This window comes from Embiotoca jacksoni, unplaced genomic scaffold, assembly GCF_022577435.1.
Source record: "Embiotoca jacksoni isolate LCO1_2020_lvr unplaced genomic scaffold, fEmbJac1.0.p SCAF_8, whole genome shotgun sequence".
NCBI classification, from domain to species: Eukaryota; Metazoa; Chordata; class Actinopteri; family Embiotocidae; genus Embiotoca; species Embiotoca jacksoni.
Window position 1 is genome coordinate 11,817,435 of NW_027185436.1, and position 16,193 is coordinate 11,833,627.

Consider the following 16,193-nt stretch of genomic DNA (forward strand, 5'->3'; position numbering starts at 1 on the left):
TCTTTATCCACTGGAACAGTTGTAAAGAAAATGAAAATAAATAAATATCCTGCCACATTACTAATGGTCTCTAGAGCTACAAAGAAGAAGAAGAAGAAGAAGAAAAAGAAAGAAAAAGAAAAAGAAAAAGAAGAAGAAGAAGAAGAAGAAGAAGAAGAAGAAGAAGAAGAAGAAGAAGAAGAAGAAAAAGAAGGAAAAGAAGAAGAAAAAGAAGAAGAAAAAGAAGAAGAAGAACAGTTCAAGGCGTCCAAATGGCGTACTTAACGGTCATTAACAGATGGTACTCTTACATGCGAGGACTTGTGCAGTACTTGACATTCTGCTTTGACTGTAAAGAATCGTAGCATTTGAATGTATCACCTGCCAACATATGTGCCAGCTTTGATTTTACCCAGAAATTAACTTTGTGTTTTTGTGCCCTCTGTTTAATGAGCACAATTAACACAAAAATGGTTTCTGCATTATGGTGGTATTGGTACTGGTGGTTTTCAGCAACAGCTGCGGCTTGCTCAGATCCTTAATTGGAAAATCTTTACGTTGGTGGTCCCTCCCTTCCCTCTACGTAGCCAAGATGGCGACCGTTAAGTGTGAAAAATGTCCATTGTTTCACCTAATATTTGGACAGTTTTGAGTGCATCATCTGGGTACTGCATTTTTCTGTACTTGACAGTGTGAATCCACTGATGCAATCAAAATAGTGAGAGTTCTTATATTAAGTACACCATTTGGAACACAGGTTGTGTGTAAGATTACCAGTATTTCTTGAGCACTTGGGGCCAAATCAGGACATGGCAAGCTTCAATTTAGAAAGGAGGTCAGGCAGTAAATGCACTGTGTATAGTTTGACTTGTAGTGTTTGGCTTGATTACAGATTGCTATTTGATATAGTATCTTTTCTCAAAGTCATGAAGAATGTTTTTTTTTTGTATATATATCATATTTTTGTGATACTTTATTAAATGTTATGAGGACACTGGTCTCATTGAGGTCCCTTAAGGAAGAGATACCTGTTAGAAAAATTACTCAGAGGCTAGATTCAAAATCAAACATATCGGACATTTATTCTTGCAAGAAGGAGCAAATACATGTACACTCAAAGAAGGATGCCCAGCATTGCTCAACGTCACTCCTCCGTAGGGCAGCTTTTATACATATGGATAAATGCTGTTTTTTGTAAATATTTGTGTACTTTACCCCATTGTTTTTTCATTTCATAAGTATCATTTGCCATGGTCAACATCTACGGCCCAGTCAGTGCCCCCCGGCCACAACATTCACATTTTGGACATTAAAAATGCAGAACCTCAAGTGGTCCCTTCTTTGTTGTTGTTGTTTTGTTTCCCACTTTTGACAAACTACTTAATTTTCACACATGCGCAAATCTATATCATTAATAACAAAACAGGTTTTTTTTCTAGCTCTCCCCCATGGCCAGGGCGATATCTAATAATAAGTCATTTCTTTGTTAGACGAACATGGTCAGCTGGACGAACTCATGTATTAAATGATACATATTTTGGTCATAAAATGTTAAAATGTTTAGAAAAATGTGACTGCATAAACATCACACTTGCTGGTGAGAGTTCATGGCAGTTTCCAATCTGCATGATGTACATAACCTGTGTGCAAATAGCATCCCCTTGTGGAGAAATATCCTACTACTACTAAATAAGCAGGAGTGACTGAATGTTTGTTTGTTTTCTACTTTCAAGATATAGAAATATTTCCAAGCAAAAACATTTGCCTTTGGTAAATGAAAAATAGTTTCATTTAAAAGTAATTCATTGGCATTAATGACAACATTAACAGCTAGGATAACAGTATTATGCTCGCAGTCAATAATAAACACAGGCTAAAAGCAATCTCTGAAGTTTCTACTTTAAACATCACTATGTAATGACAAGCACGGTTGCATCAGCTCTTGATTTATGACTGGTAAAGAAGTAGCGTCACTTCACGTGGCTGGATAAAGTTGCCTAGCACTTGTAGCTTGCCTGTCAATGGCCCACACAAATAGTATTATAATAGTAATAGTAGCAGCATGAATAAATCACTTGTCAAAAATCATACAAAATCCTGTTGAATTGTACATCCCAAACCAAGAGGATTTGTACCTCTGTGTATCTAATATTTTATTTATTTTTCTATACTTACTAAAATGCAGACTTACCTTTACCCAGATCCATGGTGTGGGTTTGTTTCTGTTTGCTGTTGAGTTAATGGACAGTTCATCTCTCGTATTGGGGGTGCTGGATCTGCCCAACCGCAGTCCAAACCCTGCATTGTCTACAGCAAACAAATAAGACTGGGAAGGGAAACTATGGGGAGCCAGAACACAATGAGTGACTTTTGATCCCATTTAATTTGAGCAAATAATGGCATACGATTCACTTTAAAAATTTGGAGACACTCAGGTGTTACATAAATCACCCATCTATACAAATCCTCCACTTGTTAAAAATCATTAAAAAAAAATCCTGTTGAATTCTACATCCCAAACCAAGAGGATTTGTACCTCTGTGTATCTAATATTTTATTTATTTTTCTATACTTACTAAATTGCACATGTCTTTGTTGCGTTTGCTGTCTTTGAAAGGATCTTTTAAATCACTGTTTAAAGATTAAAACTTGGTTATAAGGCTAAGATTACACTGTGTGCACAATTATTAGGCAAGTGCGAATTTTGACCATCATTTTTATGCATATTTTCCAACCCCAAGCTGTATAAACTTGAATGCCTATTGGATTTAAGCAAATCAGGTGATGTGTATATATGAGGGTGTGGCCTAATTAGATCAACACCCTATATCAAGGTGTGCATAATTATTAGGTAGCTTCTTTTCCTCAGGCAAAATGGGCCAAAAAAGAGATTAAATCTTTTTTTTGGCTCTGACTCTGAAAAGTCAAAAATTGTAAAAAGTCTTTCAGAGGGATGCAGCACTCTTGAAATTTCTAAAATATCAGGGCGTGATCACAGAACCATCAAACGTTTTGTTGTAAATAGTCAACAGGGTCGCAAGAAACGTGTTGGGAAAAAAAGACGCAAAAGAACTGCCAAAGATTTGAGAAGAATCAAACGTGAAGCTACCAGGAACTCATTATCCTCCAGTGCTCATATTCCAGAACTGCAACCTACCTGGAGTGCCCAGAAGTACAAGGTGTTCAGTGCTCAGACACATGGCCAAGGTAAGGAAGGCTGAAACTCGACCACCACTGAACAAGACACATAAGTTGAAACGTCAAGACTGGGCCAAGAAATATCTGGAGAGATTTCTCAAAGGTTCTATGGACTGATGAGATGAGAGTGTCTCTTGACGAACCAGATGGACGGGCCCGTGGCCGGATCAGTAACGGGCACAGAGCTCCACTTCCACTCAGACGCCAGCAAGGTGGAGGTGGGGTACTGGTGTGGGCTGGTATTATTAAAGATGAGCTAGTTGGACCTTTTCAGGTTGAAGATGGACTCAAAATCCACTCCCAAACCTACTGACAGTTTTTAGAAGACACTTTCTTCAAGCAGTGGTTCAGGAAAAAGTCTGCATCTTTCAAGAAGACCATGATTTTTATGCAGGACAACGCTCCATCGCATGCATCGAAGTACTCCACCGCGTGGGTAGCCAGTAAAGGCCTTAAAGATGAAAGAATAATGACATGGCCCCCTTCCTCACCTGACCTAAACCCTATTGAGAACTTGTGGGCCCTTCTTAAACGGGAGATTTATGGTGAAGGAAAACAGTCCACCTCTCTGAACAGTGTCTGGGAGGCTGTGGTTGCTGCTGCACAAAGAGTTGATCATCAACAGATCAAGAAACTGACAGAAACCATGAATGGAAGTCTTATTACTGTTATTGAAAAGAAGGGTGGTTATATTGGTCACTGATTTTTTTGTTGTTGTTGAAATGTCAGAAATGTTTATTCGTAAATTTTGAGTTGTTTGTTTATTATTCTCACTTTAACAGTTGGAAATAAACAGGTGAGATGGGAAAATTTTCGTTTTTTATTTAGTTGCATAATAATTCTGCACACTGATAGTTGCCCAATAATTGTGCACACATAGATATTCTCCTAAGAAAGCCAAAACCTCACTTTTACTTTCTTAAATATTCAGGTTTGAGGTTTATTAACATTTTGGATTGACCGAGAGCACTGAAGTTGTTCAATAATAAAATTAATCCTCAAAAATACAACTTGCCTAATAATTATGCACACAGTGTAGAGTTAGTGCTGCTATTAGGCATTTAGCGGTGTTAAAAAATGCATTTACTAATTGTAAGTGTTGCAAGTTGTACTTATGAAATAAAGAACCCTCACATTGTTTTTTTTGCTATAAAATAACAGGTTTAAAACAAAAGAAGCATGGTTTTATTTGAACACTTTACTATTGCAAATGTATATTTAAACCATGCATGTAGTTGGCTGCAGCATCCAGTCTGAATGGAGCAGCTCACAGCTGACACAAATTGTGGGAGACATTTTTAAGAATAAATAAATACATAGTGGCTGTTAAATATTAATAAATACATAAATCTTGCCTCACAGACAGATAAGCAAATAAATACACTGTTGTCTAAAGTGTTAGACAACACGTTAGTGATAGACAACACTTTAGACAGGAGGTTGTCATGTTGGTGAATCTCTCCACCCATTTCCTGGTATGCTGAATGATATGCAGGCCAAATTTTTTCTTCATGTAAAAATCTGAAGGTGTTACACGTACATGGCATTTTTGGCCGGCAGCTATTGTCTCTTCAAGGGCTCGGTTGAAGTGATTATGAAACCCTTCAATGTCCTTGATGATGTCGTCCCTGAAGTCCTTTTTGTTCTCCATGGTCAGATTCTTGATGATTGATGGCAGTTTTTTTAGGTACTCATTGATGGCACAGGTGGAGTTTTGGATCTCTTCTGTGGTGTTTCCCACTGGTAAAGTAATTCCTTTCAGGGACTCTACAGCACTTTTCACCCTACATAGATGTTCTTTCTGGAGAGAAAGTGAGAGCCATTATCACAAAGGTGATGATGGAGAAAATCATATGAAATGAAAGTATGAAATGGAGTTGTGAAATCAGAACTACGTTGTTCAGTGTCTGAGACTATTTTGTGTGACAAATGTACTTACATATTTCAGTTCCGCCTTCATTAAAGTACACAATGGTAACTTCAAGCTTTTCATATTGTCCTCAAGCTTCCTTAATTCAGTTGCTCTGGAGGCTGTAGAGATGTGCATCAGCGCGATGCAGGCAAGCAGCAGGAGCTCTGCAAGCAGTTATGAACCAGAAAATATGCTGCTGTCATCTGCATAGTGAGTCAACCGGAAGCAAGTGGAATCAACATCATGGTCACAAGTCAATATTATACTGAGAAAATAATAGACTGTCAGGGGACAGTGCTTTAAAGCTCATTTTAGACAATGGACAGCTTGCCATCACACTTTCAGTATTCAGCAATCAGACAGCCAGTATAAGTATAACTATAATCCTAGAGTGACTTTGACACATTTTTAATTTTCTACCTTTTTGCAGAAAAAAAATTATACTCCTGAATCGTTACTTACCTTTACCCAGATGCATGGTGTGATTTTGTTTCTGTTTGCTGTTGAGTTATTGCTCTTAAACTGGCACACACTGGGTTTATATATTGTGACATGGGAATTTTCTTTTGCTTGCCATCACTAAATAGATGACGTCTTTGTCACGTTATCATGTGAAAAATCTTGTATATGTTTCTATTTTGCAATTGTGGGGCAGCATTTACCACAACTGTGTCATGTGGGGAGACCATGCAAACTGACACAGAGTTATCTAAGACATCTCATGCTCGCTGGTCGAATTGGAAAAAAAAATTCAATTGTCAGTAATTTCTGTTTGTCAATGAATTTTAATCCCAGACAACCCAACAGATTGCGAAGGGGTTGTAGAAATTATTGTTCTGATCTGCCATTAAACCTTAGGAGCGTATAATGTCAACTGTGGGTTTATCTCTTGTAAATTCTGTCTGAATCACATTTCTTTCCTCTTTCCTTGTTCAAAATATTTCATATAACTTTAATATAAAGACTTTTAAAAGAAAAGAAAAGTTATCTTTGCTCTGATGCGCAGAGACTTCTGTATGGGCACAGATGGGCCTGATCCAGTTCTATTGTTTGAGGGATATAACACCAGGTTTGCCTATTTCCTACTGTGCTCTACAATGACTTCTGTTTCCGTGGACCCATGACAACATTAATTATATTATTCCTAGAAAAATCAAATCTAGTGGTTTCTTTATCTCTACCTCCATCTTCACACTTTTTCCTGTGTCACACCATGGAAGAGCATCATCTTGAAATGACTGATGGCAAAAAGATTCAATGATTAACTCAGTCACTCAGCCCTGATAATTCCCCCAAAAATGTGCACAGGACTGACATTGTAATTACTCTCAACTTTTCAACATGACTTCGACATTAGCATGGTTTGAAGAATGGCAGGATGTTAATTATTGTATCACCATATGAGTCGATATTTCTGACTTTTAGTGAATTATCTCAACAAATATGAGATGGATTGTTATGGAATTTAATACAGACGCTTATGTTCCCCCACCTATGATGAACTATGATCATCTTGGTGATTCTTCATCTAGTGCCACCATCATTCAAAATTTCACTTTGTCGTGTACCTATGACCAAATACCTGCAAAGCGAATGTCATTCCCATCAGCTTCAGCTCTGTTGCAGATGCGACTAATGAAACATGGTATTCCTGATCAATATCAGTATGTAATGTCATTGTGAGCCCTTTGGCATTCTCATATTAGCATTTAGCTCAAGCCCCGCTGCCCCGCTGCCTGAATACAGCCACACAAAGCTCTTAACACGGCTTAGCTTTGTTTTACAATAAGTTGAATGTCTTTTTCTGTTTAATCGAGTGTATCAGTTATTATAGAGTTGCAGAGGTGGTTGATGAATCATAGACTTATGCCAGATTTAAGGTAAAAACAATTTGAAATTCAGAAATTTACTTTGCCATAGCAGGAAAAAAACAGCTGTGACTAAAAACATTGATTTAGTGCCATTACGTGTCCCAGCCAGGTATTCTTACTTTAGGTTAGGTTAGGTTAGGTATACGTATGTTAGGTTTACATATGTCATTGTGCTGTCAACAGCGAAATTAAACATTTTGAGCCATAATATGCCAGAAGAAATGTACTATTTAAAAAACCGGATCTGTCCTCCATTTATTATTTCCTGCAGTACTTTGATTTTTAACAGTTACTAAGCACAGGAGACAGGACTTCAGAATCGTTTGTGTGATATACCCTCCTCGTGTTTTCACTGCTTCACAGACATAGAAGTCCTGACTTGATGCAGGGTTCCTGGACTGAGCCACAGCTGTTGCCAGGCAACCCTTTGTAAACAAACACCAGAGGCTTTTACTCTTACAGACAGGTCAAAGCTCAGCTGACCATGCGTTCAATGACTTACAAACTAGTGTTTCTCGCAATATATCAAATATATAAAGTCATACAGACCGTCATGAGCTCAAACACACTCTCTGCTGTGTTAGAGAAGCAGATTCGCCGCCTGTGTCTGAGAGACTTTCCCTGTGGAGGGAGCAGCTGGGTGAGTTTGCATTGGCTCCAGTGTTTTTTCGACTGTGGAGTAGTTTAAAGCACTCTCATCATTGCATATGGTGGCTTGCTTGTTGTATTAAACACTAACAAACATGAAGATTTGGTTGTCAGAGGAAGACCAAAGACGGTGCAGAGGGAGCAGAGACGGAGTCGACAGATGCCCTCCTGGATCTGCTGAACTGCCCTCACTCTCCGTGGTGGCAAGAGGAATCATGGAGTCCTCAAGCTTTGTCCCTGAGACAGCTGGCTGTGCTCTCACCTGAACGCCTGCACACAGACTTCAATTACTTTACCACACTTCGTATCGTGGACAAGGGCGTAAGTATGCTGATATTCTGTCCAACATTCAAATGCTGTAGTAGTTTATTTAATATAGTACCTTTCACACACAAAGTCACAAAGTGCTCCACAACAGAAATAACAGCAGAATACAACAATATTAAAAGCAACCTACAATTACAGTACACAACAACAGACCACTGAAATACAAGCACTAGATATCATGAGGTGAGACAAAGGCCAGTCTGAAGATATGTCTTAAGACATTTTTTGAAGTCGTCAACAGACACTGCCAAACGTAGATCGAGGGGAAAGCGTTTCACAGAGTTGGAGCAACCATTTCAAAAGCGAGATCACCTTTAGTTTTGTGCTCAGCGGGTCGATGAGGTCTTGCAAGGAAGTAGGAGCAAAAAAACTCTAAAGTTGGCGGCTGAGTTGGAAGGAGATAGCAGGGAGTGAACGAGGGGATGATACTAACCCTGACATCTCTTATTTTGTCCACAAAGAAAGAGAGAAAACGATTGAAGTCGTTGTTTGAGTAAACGGGGACATCAGGAGGTGCGGGAGTAACAATGGTGATGGTGTCGAACAAGACTTTCGGTTGGTGATGCTTGTACACAATTGTAAAAGGTGTACTGGATGTTTTGTCTGTGTTGTGTTCAGGTATCAGTCATTGATGACGGCCTGTTGAAGTTCTCAAAGCTGGAGGAGCTGGTGCTGAGTGCCAACAACATCTCAGAAATCCCTGTGAAGAACCTTCCCAGCACTTTGAAGGTGAGTCACAGTGCTGCAACAGCTCGATGCAGCAGCTCTCTGCAGTTTGTCACGTCAGAAATTGTAACCGTTTCTGTGGCAAACATGTTGTGTCATGTCATGAGTGAAAAACTTGTCCTGCTTTACCAGCACATTAAGGGTGAAGCACGTGCCGTGACATTGCTGCTGACGCAAGCATTCAAGTTTGATCTCATAGTTCAAAGTGTAGCTGATGTAATTGTGTGATGCAATGATGATTAACTGATTGTAAATCTCATTACCCCAAAGATTTTGGAGCTACGTGCAAACCGGCTGTCTTCTTTAAACTTCCTCACCGACCGTTCGCCTCCTCACCTCCAGTACCTCGGCCTCAGCTTAAACAATCTGGGTTCCAATGAAGACATCTCTTATCTTACAGGAAGACATTGGTTGGTTCACGTTCACACAGACACGCGCGCACATGCACACACACACACACACACACACACACACACACACACACACACACACACACACACACACACACACACACACAAACAAACGCACAGGAAGCTGTCTGGGTTTTAAAGAGGTATAGCAAAACTAGGCCAAATTGTAACTGAAGTATAATTGTAAGATGAGAATGGGATGACATGGTACCAGGATGTGTCATTGTAGATTTTTCTATCTGTGACACCTGTGATTGATTTTACACAGTGTTCTGCTTTTCAGTGGTGACAATGGAAACACTGTCGTTAGTCGGCGATGACACAGTTATGACTGCAGAAGGCGCTTTTAAGTAGAAAATCTTTTGATCACACCTAATACAAAACCACATCTCCGTGTAATGTCAGTTGAAGCAATGGGTTGCTTTAAAACATTCCACAAATTTGTCACATGAACTAAAGTTTACTCCCCCTGAGGAGTACACATCCTGTATAATGTCTTGTACGGCACTGGACCGCAAATTAAATTCAATGTTTAATTTCTTTCTCCATCAGAATTAATTCCTTGAGTCAACAGTTTTTGGATCTTCATGTGCAGAAACTGTGGCGCATACAACAGTTTGTGAATAACTAGAGAATAAAATGAACAAGATATTACTGGCCAGTTGAATTAATTATAGATGGAAAAATATTTTGTCTGGACTGAGTCTACACAGTTTGTGTTTCAGGATCCGTTTTTACCATACAATTTATTTCTAAAAAAAAGTCTCACTATGCCTGCAGGTAACGTTGGCATTTTAGAGCCAGCAGTCGTCTAAATAAAGACACTGAGTTGCATTATGGGAAATGCAGCATTTTTGGAGATTGTGACACACTGCTGCTTTGATATTGAACTTTATATATTACAGTAAATTTGTTTTGTGTGTAATACTTAATTGCTGAGTGCCCTTTGAATAATATTCCTTGTGCATTAAATATATTATCCTTCTGTATTAAATAGATAATGAATGAAAAGCAGCTTTATTCTTATTTGATTGATTATAGTGATGTTATCAAGGTTTTTTGTGAATAATAATGCAAATAATAATACTGAACCACCATAGTAATAATAAATTACAGATAATTCCCAGACAAAGTAGGAATCTTTCCTCTTCATCTTCACTCTCGCATCAGAAGTTGTCCTGCAGTCTCTCCGTACATCACACTGCTGTCCTGTTAAACCAATGACTCTGTCTGACTTCAGGCCACAGCTGGTGTGTCTGGACCTAAGTGACTGTGAGTTTCAGGACCAGCAGGCTTTGTTGAGTGCGTTGAGCACCCTGCCATGCCTCAAGACGCTGGTGCTGGAGGGAAACCCTTTCACCCTTGCGCCCTCCTATCCGGGCTTCACTGTGGACAGTCTCCCACAGCTCTGTTATCTAGATGGCTCGTGGGTCTCGCCAGAGGAAAGACATAATTTCAGGGACTTGGCCAAGATGAGTGGTGAGACTTCCATGTATGAGACATCAATATCTAAAAAATTTTAAAAAGTGGGCTCCTGTTTCTAGTTTTGATTTTGTAAATATAGGACAGTGAAATTGAATCCGTATGAAGAGCGTGCTTACACTTAATAACATCAGTATCAATTTCTTTTGGACAGATCTGACAGTCGACATTGCATCAGCCACAGTGAGCGTGGGCCGGATGAGGGGAATCCCAGACCCAATGATGAGCGTGGATGAAAACGCTCAAGACTTCCCTGTTGTTACCTTCCGCTATTTTATCACTTATGACTTCGTTCAAACACCTGTTAACCAGGTGACGTATTCTTCCCACACTTTTCAGTCTCTTTACATATCTGTACATTTGACAGGATCCAGAATGTCACATTTAAAGGCTGAAGTCAAAGCAAATCTGTTTTTGGCCTCTTTTTTTTTTTTTATTGATTCTGACATGTTATGGGGTTTCAGTTTGTAGTCATTTTTTCACATTTCCATTGTCACAAAATATTACTGTCACATGTAAAAAGAAGTTAACATTTTCAAAAAAGTCTGTCTGAAAAGTAATTTGGTACCATCATTATTTCTTTGTTCATACTGGCTGCAAAGAGATCGCTTCCCAAAGCAAGTTACAAATTCCATTCGCACCTCCTCAGAGGAAATAAAGTGGGGGGATTTTGGTCAAAAAAGAAAGTATGAAAAATAAGAAAGTGTGGAAAAAGGTTTGGAAAATATCCACTTGTTCGAAGTCTCATATTATTTGTAAATGAACTTTAGAAGTAATTTTGACAGGGCTGAGTTTTGTTGCCTGTAAGGTTGGGCCATCTTGTTCCCTTGTTTTCTTGGACTTCAAACTTGTTAAATGTACATAGAAGCATGTGCATAAGAGGTGCGAAGTATGGTGGTATGAAAAGGCCTGATGTCACACACACTGATGTAGATGAAAATAAACTTAATTGTCATTGGACTCAATAAGTGCAACAAAATACAGTTTAGCATCTGTCTTTGTATGATGTGCACATTTGCCTTGAATGCCTGCAAAGTTAATCCAATTATTAAACACAGCACTGTGATAAATGTGGAGTTCAGAATTGGAATAAACACAGAAATTAACCTATTTAACAAACATATTTATGTTTACGTCTGCATCTTTTTGTGGTGGTGTTCACAGAAACTTGACAGCGAGGCTAAACTTGGCACAGCATCCACAGCACATGTGACGGAAGATGGCTCAGGTAATACTGATCCACAACCAAACAGGACCTGTGAAAGAGAAACATCCAAATCAGACAACGGAGTCCTGGTCGATAACACTGAGGACGCCTGCCATGATATATCTCGTGGTAATAACACGTATTTAATTTGACTGCCACAAATTTCAGGCCGACAAGCAAACAGGCTACTGCGCAACCAGTCATGGAGAGAGCTGGAGCAGCTGTTTATAAAGACAGATAAAAACCAACGAGCAGTCATTGCAGTGAAGTAATGTCAGTTTGCTGTTTCGATTAATCTAACTACGTAATGTATTCTGTACAACTCGGAGGTTTCCGTGGAATTCAGGCAAGTGCCTTCAGAGAAACATACAGTCACAACAGCCAGTGGAGAGTTGTGCACACCCTATAACTGGATGAGGTTGATCGCTTATCAGACATGTTCCTGTGTCAAACCCTTTCCTTAACTCGCCACGCAATCTCTGGTTTGTTTGTGTGTATTTAAACTCATGCCCCCTGACTCAGCAAAAGCCTGCATGACATTTTTTTTTTTGTGAGTTTGAATTTTACTTTTGTCCATGCAATAACGACTGTGGATATTTGACTTATTTCCTACAGTTTCAAGAAACAGCACATTGAAGCTGACATGGTCAGAGTGCATGAACTTCAGCGACACACAAACGTACATTGTTAGTACACTGGGAGGCTTCAAGAAATTTCTCAATCAAGGTTCTTGTGTTCAGCTCGAGGAGGAGAAGGTACAGTGTCACAACAGGCACCCTGTTATAATGTTCTCTGTCAGCTTACTTTGTTTCCTGTTTTGGTTTGGTTTCTCACACTGACTTCCTGCCCTCATGTATGATTACCTACTTTCCACCTGTGCCTAATTGTCTTCCTGCATTCTTGTGTAAATAGTCAGCATGCTTCTGTTAGACTTTGCCACTTCGTTGTCTCATCGGTCCAGGTGTCATTCCCAGTGTTTTCCCAGTATGTCCTCACAACTTATCTTTAGGTTCTGTTTATGTGTAACATTGTACCTTAGCATGATTTGTTGACTTACTTTTTTAAGGATTTTTTTTGTTGTTGTTTTATCCCCGTTATCCACTGCTTTATTGTTTTCTTTGTGCTACTCTCAGTAAAAATGAATCCCCTTTGGCCTTTTAGTCATGCATTTGGGTCCAGTCCCTGTCTGTACTATCTCACTGTTACATACAGGGAATAAAGTTTGAGTGAGTTGCATATTTAGATTTAAAATGTGTGAAAACTCTTTTTTTGTTTTTGTTTTTGGCATTTGACGTCTCAGATCCTGTCGTGGCCTGCAGCCTCTGAAGACGTTCTGGTGGCCAAACCCAGCCAAGCTGTAAAAGAGAAAAAAGGCGAGAAGGGGAAAGAAGTGAGTTTATAATCTGATTATCAAAGAATCACAAACTGTAAACAGATCAAAAAGTTAATAGTCCTGTCGATTCAGGAAAACTCTGGTCTGGTTATTCACAAAAGAGTAAGATGTTTGAAATCTGTTTTGTCATGGCAACTGATCTGCTAAAACACTATATCCAGAAATACTGATGTTTACCTTTAAAGGTCGAGGCAAGTCTTCAGGGTCCAGGTCATTCATGGAATTTATCCAAAGGTCTATCTGAACAGATCATAAAACCAATTTTCACATATGCCATGTTTGTTAAAGGCACACTTTGCAGAAGACAACAGTGTATGTGTACACCAATGACGCACAATATAAGTTCTATTAGAATTTTAATGTTAAATTTAAGAGCACAATTAATACTAGTTTGATAATGATATATCATTCTAACAGATTATTAGTTTGCTACTGCAGTTTCTTTTTTTTCTGAAGCTGGAGGAGGGTTCAACAGAAACATAATAACCGAGAGGACGTCTTTGAAATATTTTGTTTGGGCAGACAAAATGAGACAGAAGAGCATCTGAACATAATTCAATGTTGTTGGTATCTTCTTTAGCCTCCAGTCAAGTCTGGCTCCACCAAAGACAAGTCTAAAAACAAAAAGAAAAAATCTCTGCCAGAGCTGGTCCAAGATGCCCCCATCAGAACGATCCTGGGCTCTGCACACATCCCCCTGCAAAGCCTGGTTAGTGGGGGTCAGAAGGTCAATGTCCTCTGTGACTTTGGTGCCCTGCACACAGACTGTGAGGTGGAAGCTGCACAGACACTTCAAAAGGCAAGTATACGGGATATACAGGAGTCTATACAGCCAAGCCATAGCTGAGATATTCTGGCCATTTTCTACTCCACTTACTTGGGACGGATACTTGATGATACTGATACTGAAACCACACAGGTTTAAAACAGGAAACACTGAAATAGGGTTTATGGTGTCCAAAAGAGTGATATTCACTATAAAAGGAACAGAAACTTGCAACAATGGGGGCATTCAACAGGATTATGTATTTTGTCATTTTGACATGGGGGCTTATTTCATGTGTTTTTCACACATCTTTAGGACCTGGGAAAGAAAATCAAAGAGGACAAGAAGAAGGAGAAGGTATCCAAACAGAAGGGAGGCAGTGATACAGGACAGAAGAACACAGCATCTTTAAAAGGTTGAATCATCTGGATAAGAGTCTCAGAAAACCTCTCAAATGGCACAATTGAGTTTTGAGGAAGCTATTTGGAAAGAATAGCTTTGACACAAATGAACACTATAAAATATATCTGACAAAAGCACCACAAAACAGCTATGGATAAATACTATAGCATTTTAAGGTTAGTTAGGTTGAAGAGAATTAAACAAGTCAGCTAAAAAAAAAAAAATTGTTTTATGTGCTGTGATGTATTAGTCAGTAAACTCTTCTTTTCAGTCTGTTGAATTGCCTGATTCCTGCTTGATGATGTCCTCTGCAGGCAAAGGAAAGGAAGATAAGGGATGTGACGAGGACGTCCATGCAGACGACTCTGCGCCTGTCCAGCTGGAACCAGTGACTGTAGAGCTGAGTGTGGAGCTGGAGAAATGGCAGTCTGCATCTGAAGCTCACCAACCTCTTCCTCCCACACCAACCTCCTAAAGCACAGAACCTGTTTTTTACCTAGGTTTATTTTGTAAATTAGGTTTATTTTCAGTTTAACCTTCTGTGAGGCCAAACTAATTTTGGCAATGTTGGTTTTTAAGGCTAACCTTCAACTCAGGCTAAACCAGTGTTTTAATCTTAATGTACCCATCAAACAAAACAAAACAAAAAACTCTGTTCTTTAATGCTGACTGTAAACATATTATTGAGTCTAATGGCATAATAAATCTGTCATTATTCTACGTTTGTTTCGGTTATTGCCTCCTAAAAAGTAGACCGTAATCAAGCTGTACTGCTTTCCATTTCCAGCCAAAATACCTGAAAAGTGCAAAAAGTGCATTTCCCTGATTAGATTTAGAACCTAAAAAAGCAAGTTATTATCATGTTAAACTAGTTTCATTCACATTACATGTGATCTCCATACGACATATAAAAGAGGGGCCAAACTGGGAAATGACAATATCGACGGATATGTTTTTACCACATGGAAACTATGTTGTAAACCAACTGTAAAACTGTCCAAAAATGACCTGCTAAAACTACTTTGGAGCTACTTTATGATGAGAGCTGCAACAAGATGTGCTAACACGGGTAACACTTTATTTTGAGCCCCCCCCCCCCCCAATTTAGTATTTAAAGTAATAATTGTTTTTAACAAATCTGGTATCACAATGATAAAGGCATTTTAATAGCTCCTCACTACTGCATTATAGTGTTATAAAGCACTTATTAAATGTCTATTTACTGCTTATTGGTGATAATTATGCTTATTGGTGATAATTAGATTACATAGATAACACTTTAAATAAAAGTGTTACCTAAACATAAAACCCAACTTAATTAATTTGTGCATTCAAATCTAAAATATGTTTTAAAGTTTTTGACAGAGTTTATGTCACTTTGCTTAACCTGAACATTATGAATATCTCCAACTCGACTGTGAATGAGCCACCAAATTAGTTTGGGGTAATTTGACTGACTGCAAACTTGTTTCAAAATGTGCGACATAGGTAAATCGACAGTAAATGTTTTCCTTCTTCATACCAGGGTTGGACAACTGTAATACATGCTGCATGTTTTTAAGATAATTTTGTGTCTAGTTGCTATCAAAGCCAGATGGCGTTGGGTTTCGCAGCTCCACTCCGGATGAAAGCAAGCAGTCTCCACATCACAACCTGTGATCGTACCCGGCATTAAAAAAGGCATAAAAAAAAAAATACAGCTCACCAATTTTTACACAAATTGACAATTTTCAATCAAATGACTCAAATTACTACAAAATGACTGACAAATGGTGGCAGATGCAGTAGGGGTACTGGACATACTGATTGGTATTGATAACTATTGGTTTCTGGATCTTTGTATAGAATACTATACACTAAATAACACATTTA

General features: G+C 38.8%; 1 protein-coding gene across 1 annotated transcript; it reads left to right on the forward strand.

Moving 5' to 3' along the window:
* The first annotated feature begins 7,513 nt into the window (after window positions 1-7,513).
* Window positions 7,514-15,013, forward strand: LOC138191505 (leucine-rich repeat-containing protein 43-like). Its single transcript, XM_069138363.1, has 12 exons — window positions 7,514-7,600; window positions 7,723-7,929; window positions 8,554-8,664; window positions 8,932-9,071; window positions 10,312-10,550; window positions 10,708-10,865; window positions 11,718-11,889; window positions 12,376-12,515; window positions 13,061-13,150; window positions 13,734-13,952; window positions 14,235-14,334; window positions 14,636-15,013. The coding sequence occupies exons 1-12, from the start codon at window positions 7,514-7,516 to the stop codon at window positions 14,794-14,796; spliced, it is 1,824 nt and encodes a 607-aa protein (XP_068994464.1). The 3' UTR covers window positions 14,797-15,013.
* The last annotated feature ends 1,180 nt before the right edge of the window (window positions 15,014-16,193 follow it).